The following is a 9,740-nucleotide window of genomic DNA, read 5'->3' on the forward strand; positions in this document are numbered from 1 at the left end:
CGGCTCACGGGCCCAGCCGCTCCGCGGCACGTGGGATCCTCCCGGACCGGGGCACGAACCCGCGTCCCCTGCATCGGCAGGCGGACTCGCAACCACTGCGTCACCAGGGAAGCCCCCTTTTCTGGTTTTAAATATGTAAACATTTACATCTTTCAAAATTAAAAATAAGAAGACATAGTGAGAGAAGTCCCAGGTCCATCCTTATCCCCCCTCCATCCCAAAGGGAATGTTCTTTTAAATACCCACTTTTTAAATCTATCACAGAGCGCTCTGATTTATAAATAAAAACAATTAATAGAGAGGCCTTTGGAAGAGAGGATTCCTTTCTGAGCAGGTGCTGTTTTCCCTCTGCTTGCTCTTGGGGCCAGCTGAGCCTGTTACCCGAGCTCCCTTTGTCAGAAACCCACGGCTCCACTGGCAACCTCTGACACTGAGAGACTAGCCATTATTCTTTTTCAAGCTAGACTCATGAACCTGCTGGAATACTTCAAAGGAAAAACAAGTGCCTGTGCTACCTGCTTTCAAGATTTATTGTTTTTTAAATGCTACCTTGAGAAGTTGTTCTTCTGGGCTTGGGAAGGAAAGAGACGCCTCCTGTGGGAGGGGGTCAGCTTTCCCCACATCCCCAAGTGAACAGAAGCCAGCTCAGAAAGGCCAGGGAAATGGCAGGGGTAGCGGGGGAGCGGAGAATCTGGGTCCAAATGTAAAGTCGGCAAGGTCCAGTTCACATTGCCAGATCCAATTTTAAAAAATTCAAATTGCCCCGAAAGAGCAAAATGGGTACGATGTAAAAATGTTCTAAGTTTACGGTCCAGTGTTATTGCCAAAAACCCACTGCCATTTGGACATGCTATAAGGGCATTTCCTCGAAAGCCACATAAACTACATATTTTTTAATCAAATTAAGGTAGGGGGATACGGACAAAATTCTATATTGATGATAAAGTCTTTCAAATGACTTTCTGCCCTTGGAGTTTCCCGGATGAAAACAAAAGCTGCGAAATGTGGTACAGGCAGCTGTTTCTCAAGTTCCGTTGTAAGAAAAGGCGTGTGTGGGTACCAACGGCCTGCCACAGCCTGGAGACACCCCCAGCTCTCTGAATTGGAGGTGACAATCACAGGCTTGGCTACAAATCACATGCTAGCCCACAACCAACACAGGCTGATTACTGGGCACGTTGGGTTTGGGCGCGAGGCACACGAGGTCTCCCAATGCCTTCTGGAGCTAAATCGGGGCCAAGAAGGGGGACGGCCCACAGGGACGCACTGAAAGCCAGTACGTCCGCTACTACAGATCAAGCCACGCCCTGAAACCCACAGGAAAGATGCCACCAAAGACAAGGAGACACCTGTCTGTGGACCCCCAAAGGGAACCACGAACCTCCAAACCTCTGCTCAGTGACTGGTGTCACTGCTTGAATTTAAGAAACCTGCAAGGAACAATATGGGTCTTGCAAAACAGCCTAGTATTCATATTTAAAGGAAAAAAATCAATCTGGTTTTTATTTCCCTGCTTCCGAATCCATTAAATAGTTTATTTCATTTGAAAATGGAAATTAGCTAATTCCATTGTTCTCTCAACTTTTTAGTTAGCTTGTATTAAGCTTATTGCAGTCATTCTTAATCCCTATATTGTTCATCTTATTACCTCACCCTACTTTCTCTTATTCCAGCATTCATTTACATTTTAACGATTTCACTTATCCACACAGCAAATATTTACTGATTGCCCTGTATGTATCAGCCACTGTTCCAGGTGCTGGGGGCACTGTGGTAAATAAGATCTGAGCAAATTACATGAGACGCTTGGCAAACTCTTTTGGAAAGTGAATTTTTAAAATTTTGGTTATCCAATACATGAATATACAGTCTGCTCATCAGAAGGAAGCTTCTTCTTGTTATGACTGTGGGACACATGAACACTGCACACAGCTTCCGCAAAGAAGTAAAAGTAGGACTTCCCTGGTGGTGCAGTGGTTAAGAATCCACCTGCCAATGCAGGGGACACGGGTTCGAGCCCTGGTCTGGGAAGATCCCACATGCCATGGAGCAACTAGGCCCGTGTGCCACAACTACTGAGCCTGTGCTCTAGAGCTTGAGGCCACAACTACTGAGCCCATGTGCCACAACTACTGAGCCCACGTGCTACAACCACTGAAGCCGGTGTGCCTAGAGCCCGTGCTCTGCAACAAGAGAAGTGACCGCAATCAGAAGCCCGCGCACCGCAACGAAGAGTAGCCCCCGCTCACCAAAACTAGAGAAAGCCCGCGCACAGCAACGAAGACCCAATGCAGCCAAAAATAAAATAAATAATTTTTTTTTAAAAAAAGTAAAAGTAGCAACCACTCATAGAGGGCTTATTCGACGCCAGGGACTGTTCTAAGTTCTTTACCCATATTAACCAAGTTAATCCTCCCAATGACCCTCTGGGTCATTGTAATTATCTCCATTTTACAGATGAGAAAACTGAGGCCCAGCAAGCCTACATGATCTAAAGGCAGTCAGTGGTGCAGCTGGCCTTGAACTCAGCAGTCTGGCTCAAGATAGCCTTTTTCTGACCCTGGTGGGGCTGAGGCCTCCCTTAAGGTTTGTTTCTGACATAATGTAATTTAAAACAGCAGGAGGCAAGAAGAGGCGCTTGTTGGGAAAAGAATCATGTTGCAGAGAGAACTGGCAATAAATATTCCTGATTGGCTGCCTGATAAGGATGGAATGGGGTTTGGAGAATTTCATACTCTCATGAAATAAACATGTGATTTTTGACCTTCCAGAAGTGACAGAAACTATTCAAAGTATCCTATTTTTATCTTTTCCCCCTTTCAGCCTTCACTTCAGACTGAGCTGTCCTGGCAGAATCTTGCTCACAATTGGCTGTGGCTTCCCAAGGGCTAAAGAAATGCCCAGACACATATAACCTGGGAAACAGGGACACATCTACCTTTGGGAATATCAAAGGTCAGTCATGCTGCTTGCAAAAGCTTATAGCGTTCTGCACAAAAACCCCCTCACTGCAGAAAGGCTGAAGATTTGCCAAAAGCCACAGAATTGGACCTTAACATCTTCTACAGGTACCTAATCAAACTGTCCCTCCTGATAAGTAAACTCCCATGTCTTGAATCCCAGGAACATTATACATATTACAAACCGTGGTCCCCAGACCACAGCAACATCATCACCTGGGAGCAGGTTAGAAATGGAGACCCTCAGGCCTCACCCAGACCTGATGGATCAGAATCTGCATTTTAACAAGAGCCCCAAGTAATCCATGTGAATATTAAAATTGGAGAAGCGCTGGAATGCTCACTAATTCCATTTTCTAGCTATTTAAGGTGCTGGGAGGCGAGCTGTTGGTGACTCTCTATTGGTTATAAACACATCGATCTCTTGAAAGGTATATTCTCAGCCTCACCTCGTGATTTAACTTAAAACTATCTTCCTGATGCAATACAATCTTCAGTTCGTTTTAATGGTAGATCTAGACTTTTTACAATCCAGTCATTCCTGTGTGAGCAGATATTAAGGCTTCAGATGTGCAAAACTACGTTTGTTATGAGACCCGGAAAGAAATGGTCAAGAGCCCCCCGTGTGTACAATGACTCACACTGGTGTCTTTTCTTCAGAGCAGGTTAATTACCTTTCCCAAATCCCAGCAAGTCCCTTTAGCACAGACCACAAACATAAATCTCAGCCCAGCTCCGGCCCAAGTTAACACAAAGTAATCAAAATAATAATAATAACAGCTATCATTCGTGTGGTGCTTACAACATGTCTGATGCTGTTTTGACAACTTAAAGTGTAAAAAAAAATCACTTAATCCTCACAGCGACCGTATTTTACACATGAGGACAATGAAGCACGCAGCTAGTTCATGGTGGGGATTCTAATCCAGGCCAGTCGCCTCCAGAGTCCACACTAGTAACCACAGCACCACATGGCCTCTCGGAGTCCAAATTAACGCTGCCCAGGCTTCCAAGAGTCTCTTATTCAAACGCTCTCATAATAAAGACGGATCGGGCTTCCCTGGTGGCGCAGTGGTTAAGAATCCGCCTGCCAGTGCGGGAGACACGGGTTCGAGCCCCGGTCCGGGAAGATCCCACAGGCCGCGGAGCAACTGGGCCCACGCGCCACGACTACTGAGCCTGGGCTCTAGAGCCCGTGAACCACAACTTCTGAGCCCGCATGCCACAACCACTGAAGCCCGCCCGCCTAGAGCCCGAGCTCTGCAACAAGAGAAGCCGCCGCAGTGAGAAGCCCGCGCACCGCAGCGAAGAGTAGCCCCCGCTCGCCGCAGCTAGAGAAAGCCCGCGCGCACCAACGAAGACCCAACGCAGCCAAAAGTAAATATAATTAATTAATTAAAAAATAAAGACTGATCACTTATTTAGGAGAACGTAATTCACTTCAGAGGCTTTAACTGACAAAAAGAGAAAGAGAGGCTGGCAGCTACTAAGACATTATTTCACTAAGTTAAAACATTATTACGTCTGGTTTCTAATTCTTAGTTGGGATTGCAAGAGCACGTGGTCTGCTGCTTGGAAGTGCTTTAAAATGTCCTTCTGCCTGTAATTGGTACCAGCTCTGACATTAAAACGGCACTGTATTTTCTATAAATGAGAAGCAGTTGTAAATGTTAAGGATTCATGATATTGCTGGCTTTGATTATGCATTAAATCAGTGGTCTAATTTCTCTTTTTAGCTGCAGATAACTCTTTTTGTAAGTGAAATCTTAAAGACAATACCAATACATGTGACTGGGTAAAGGCTTGGACTTTGGTTGAAGTGGAGAGAAGGGAATCTCTTGACCTTTACCATCTGCCTCAGTATCCCAAGAAGGCCCATCCCTAGAGCCCTAGAGTCCTGAAAACACAAGAATGCAAAACGCCACGGGCAACGCAGTGAGCCGCCTCTCCTCTGCACCAATATTCAGCTCTCCTTAGACCCTCCCTGCCTGACTCTGTACACAAGGTGAGGTCCTCTGCCTTAGACCTGAAAGACCTCACAGGACCTGTATTCCCCCCTGTGAAGCTGAAGAGAGGGAAACTCGACGCACAGTTGAAAAGCGCACCGCCCAGTGCTTGGCAAAACACGAATGGGTCCCAGAAACACAATGAAGGGTGATGTTTCCAACTGCAAAGTAACGTGGAGGCTTTGCCGGGGCGCAGATAGCAGTCAGCTACATATGCTTATTAGGGAGTGAATTTTGGTATTGTTTTCTTCAATGACTTCTGTTTGCACTGGAAGCAAAGCAAAATAACACATACTCCTAGGCACAGTACAGGAAAAGAACTGCGGGTTACAGTGCAGGAAATACAAAAACCAGTTAAGTCCTAACCAGTGACCATGACCAACCTCTTAACCATGAAATGCATCCTAATGCCCGGCCATCATCCCTGTGGGTGCATATAAACTAAATTTAAATTTACATAAATTAGTATTTAAAATAGTTTTAAGTGCTGTTTGCACAAAGAGAATGGCAAAGTGGTTCCCAATACATTGATACCATTAACAACAGATAACAGACAACAAGTAGCACGTGTGGAACTGGAGGTGGGGGGAGGGCCCTCCCAGATCCCCCCTTCCCATCCCTTTTAACCATTTCCGCCTAAGAGACCACACTACCGAGCTCACCACCAGGAACCTGGGCTCCAGGCAAGCAGTTCTGGTGTGCAATTAACACGGTACTGGCCATACCCTTTTCCTACCAAAATCTGTTCACAAAGTTTAGCCAAAATTGATCTCATTTGATTAAAAGGTGGGACCTGGAACCGAAATATTATAAAGTCTCAGTTAAGAAGAATGTACAGGGCGTGGTGTGTATGGATTAAATACATGTGCAAGTTAATTTTTTTAAAAACCTTTCTACGATGTAGCAGTGTGCTGTCCTTACTAAGTTGAGCATAAATAATTAAATCGGTCTTCGGGGAGTGGAGTCACTTTTGGTTTTTGTTTCTTAAACGAGGCACTCTAAAACTGCACTATAAACAAAAGGAAATAGGCTCAATCTGCACACATATTAAGATGAACCTTGAAAACTTCTTTTTTACCAAATTCTTTACATGAGCTCGCTTTCCTGTAATTTTCCTAACTCTAAAGGTTTGCACGTGGCAAAAAAAATTCTGGGTTCCCTTCGGTTGCATTTATTCTGACACCTTTGAAGCAAGCCCATCCCATGGGACTTGAACCGTGACAAACCCGGTGAGAGTTGTCGACCCAGAGGGGGCCAGCTTCGTGTCGCTGCATACCTCAGCTTTCACAAACACACCACGGCGCGGCTTACCTTGACTCCCAGGGCTTCTCCAGAAATGACAGCAACGGTCACGGCCTCCTTACTGGGTTTAGGGATTTCGTTGCTTTTCAGTTCCTGGTACCGAGGCTCCACCATCTTCTGTGGGCTCGTCAAATTAACCCACAGTTGTAGGCCGTGGACTGGCTCCTCTGAGCAAGGCATCTCGGCGTGCACGATGCCCCGGCCCGCAGTCATCCACTGCAAACACCAGACAGACGAGAAGGAAGTGTGACCCGGCCTCTAACGAGTCCACAGGTGGGATGATTACCACCTGGTAACTAAGTCAGGCACTTTACAAGTGCTGCTTTCTGAGGAATAACAAAACGACAGAGACAACTGCTGGGGCCCTTTCCAGTTTTCCAAACATGTCCCATGCTTCCGCGTGTGCGATCAAATCATCAGCTCTGGAATTCACACCAACTGAAGAACCCCCTCTTTGGCATCCCTGAGTCTTAGATTGCGCCCCTAGATGGGGAGGTGCGGGCAGAGAGTAAACTGAGAAGTGCTCTCGGGAGACGCATCTTAACAAGTGAAGAAAGCAGGACTGGGCAGGGGAGAAGCCAATCACCAACACAGTTATTGTAAAACGGAGGCCTTAGCCGAGCCAACAGGGAGCTCTGGAGTCGGATGAAGCTTCAGAATTGTCCCAAACTGAGGCTTTCCTGTCCCCACATCAGCAAACCCTTGACTGTGGGCCACCCTGCAGGAGCGAGCACAACCTTGGGAGAGGCAGTTCCCAGGGAAGAGGGCAGCGCCCAGGGTGGGATGCAGCTGAGAGCCATCAACAGCCGGTATTTGCAGCAGCTGGAGGACACGAGGTGGGCCTACAGGTACCGTGGAGGCCCACGGGACCCACCACACCACAGGCGGCTGACTTCAACACTGGGAACGGAGCGCTCACCACTTGCAGGAAGTTACTGCCTCCGCTGTTGTGCAGACTTTTCAAGCGTTCATTTCTTTCTTTACTAAGAGCACATGAGGGGCCGGCCCCAGATGCCAACCTCGGGATCTGGGGATAAAGGGATAGAACACAATAGGTAGGTTTCTTGCCCGTCTCGGCTTGGGTTCTCCCACAGAAGATCCTGAGACAAGGGCTCGAGTGCAGGGAGTATATCTGGAAAGTGGTACAGAAAGCACAAGTAGGGAAGAGTAGGAAGGGTGAGCCAGGCAAGGGAGAAAGCCACAAAGTGGGGTTAACGAGCAGGTTACACCTGTGGGCACCTGGGGCTCAATCCCACTGGGAACCACGCCGAGGCACTTTAGAATTGATGCATGGAGGGCGGAAGAGTCCACTTCCAGGGTCACAAGCAGTCAAAGCTACACTTTACATTCTGCTCCAGGGACAGGTTACTGTTCACTTTTGGCCACGACTCTTTGCCCTTTTGCTTTTCTGCCTCTCAATCTCCTCTTCACTGAAACACCACGATTCAACTATTTGCAGATGTCATTCCCCCAAATATGTAAATGATCCCAGAAAGTACCTGTATAGAGTCCACACTTATAAAAACTGGCAAAGATGACCCAAGCACTTCCTGGGGATTTTTTTTTTTTTTTTTTTTTTTTTGCGATACGCGGGCCTCTCACTGTCGTGGCCTCTCCCGCTGCGGAGCACAGGCTCCGGACGCGCAGGCCCAGTGGCCACGGCTCACGGGCCCAGCCGCTCCGCGGCAAGCGGGATCCTCCCGGACCGGGGCACGAACCCGTGTCCCCTGCATCGGCAGGCGGACTCTCAACCACTGCGCCACCAGGGAAGCCCTTTCTGGGGATTTTAATGGTAACGCATCTCAGGCAGGACTAGGATGGTGGCCGGGTTTCGGTCATGCTCTTTAAGTGACAACACCTACCCCTGCAAATGGAGTGGAAGATAAATAGAAAATTGTCTCAAAGACAGCAGACAGATCTAGAAAGATGAGGACGGAAACCGGTGCAGTGAATGTGGCAGCAACTGCGACATCATGAGTGACCGTGACCTGAACAGCTTCAGGAAAGGTTTGGGGGGCAGTGCTGAGAGGCCAACCCTGATTTCAGTGAGTGGAGGATGGGACGGAAGAGAAGGAAGCTGAGACAGTGACTTGTGATTACTCTTTTCAGAAACATCAGGAAAAGCCCTACGTGGGAGCTAAAAACTGATTGTGAGGGCCCAGGGAAGCATGAGAGAGGAATACAAGGGACCTGTGCAGGTTTCCAGGCGGACTGCAAGAAGCCATGGAAAGGGACAAGTCCAAGACGTAACAGACAGAGCAGGGGACGCGGGAAGCTACCAGAAGTGGGTGGGATGGAGCAGCCACACCCAAAGACTAGGAAACCATCAGCCATTCCTCGTCTTGGCCATACCTGCAGGTCTCCTGGGTTCAACTGACCAGTGTGTCCACAGAAGTCTTCATGGGCCATGCTGCCCCCTTCCAGGAGGTAAGATACCTTTGGGAAAAAAAAAAAAAACCACAGAAGAAAAAGTAGGTGTTGGAGGGCTGTGACGAGTTGTTCACTTTTTCCACCGAAAATGTGTTGACCAAAGTGTCAGGAGCAACTAACATGGTTGAGCGAGCTGAGGGGATGAACCTCAGTGACAGGGCCACGCTAACCCGGGCAACATCTTTGAGAGAATTTCAAGTGGGAGCCCCTTCCTCCGGGCAGATGCAGCCCTGAGCAAGCAGAGCTCCCAGCTGGGCGAGAGGGGCCGCCACTCATACCCTCAGCCCGCCGGGCCGAGGCCCTGCCACGGTGGGTCCCAGAGCCCAGGGTGAAAGAGAGGCAGCTCCTGTTGAAACAGCAGGAGCCTTGTTACCAAGGCCACGTTCACCCAGGTGTGTGGGACGACAGATCTCAGGCCTCCACACCTTCCTTTACAGGCTGATAGGAGAAATCCAAAGGACGTGTCTTTCCAACACCAGGCACACACACTCATGAGGCGCTCGATAAATGCTGGTGAGATATGTCAAATGAATTCATAGAAATTAAAGTCAACTTTTCCAGAGGCAAGCCCGTACTAAATCTAAAAGCATTGTCCGTGTTGAAATTCTGTGTTGTCCGTCACGGTAGCCACTAGCCACAAGTGGCTACGTTTAAAATAATCAAACAAAATAAAAAATTCAGCTGCACCAGGTTCAACAGCCCCATGTGCCTAGTGGCCACCACAGTGGCCAGCACAGATTATAACGCATTTCCATCTTTAAAGAAAGTTCTATGTGACGACGCTGATCTTGGTAAATAAATCTGAGTATCAGCAACCATCTATGGTAGGCATTCTGTGCAGGGAGCAAAACCTTCCTGGGAGCGTCTGCAGTCACAGTACCTCTTGGCAGAACGAAATAGCACCGATTCTAAACAGCACTAGAAAATCGAGCCCTTCTTTTTTTTTTTTTTAACATCTTTATTGGAGTATAACTGTTTTACAATAGTGTGTTAGTTTCTCCTTTACAACAAAGTGAATCATTTATACATATACATATGTTCC

At 47.8% G+C, this 9,740-nt stretch overlaps 1 protein-coding gene across 1 annotated transcript in view; it reads right to left on the minus strand.

Moving 5' to 3' along the window:
- PIR (pirin) overlaps nucleotides 1-9,740 on the minus strand; it is a 105,650-nt gene that overhangs the window by 56,488 nt on the left and 39,422 nt on the right. The window contains 2 exon segments of the mRNA XM_024115486.3: nucleotides 6,278-6,484; nucleotides 8,621-8,704. Coding sequence (XP_023971254.1) covers nucleotides 6,278-6,484; nucleotides 8,621-8,704 — 291 coding nt within the window.

This window comes from Physeter macrocephalus, chromosome 7 (assembly GCF_002837175.3).
Source record: "Physeter macrocephalus isolate SW-GA chromosome 7, ASM283717v5, whole genome shotgun sequence".
Classification (NCBI taxonomy): Eukaryota; Metazoa; Chordata; class Mammalia; order Artiodactyla; family Physeteridae; genus Physeter; species Physeter macrocephalus.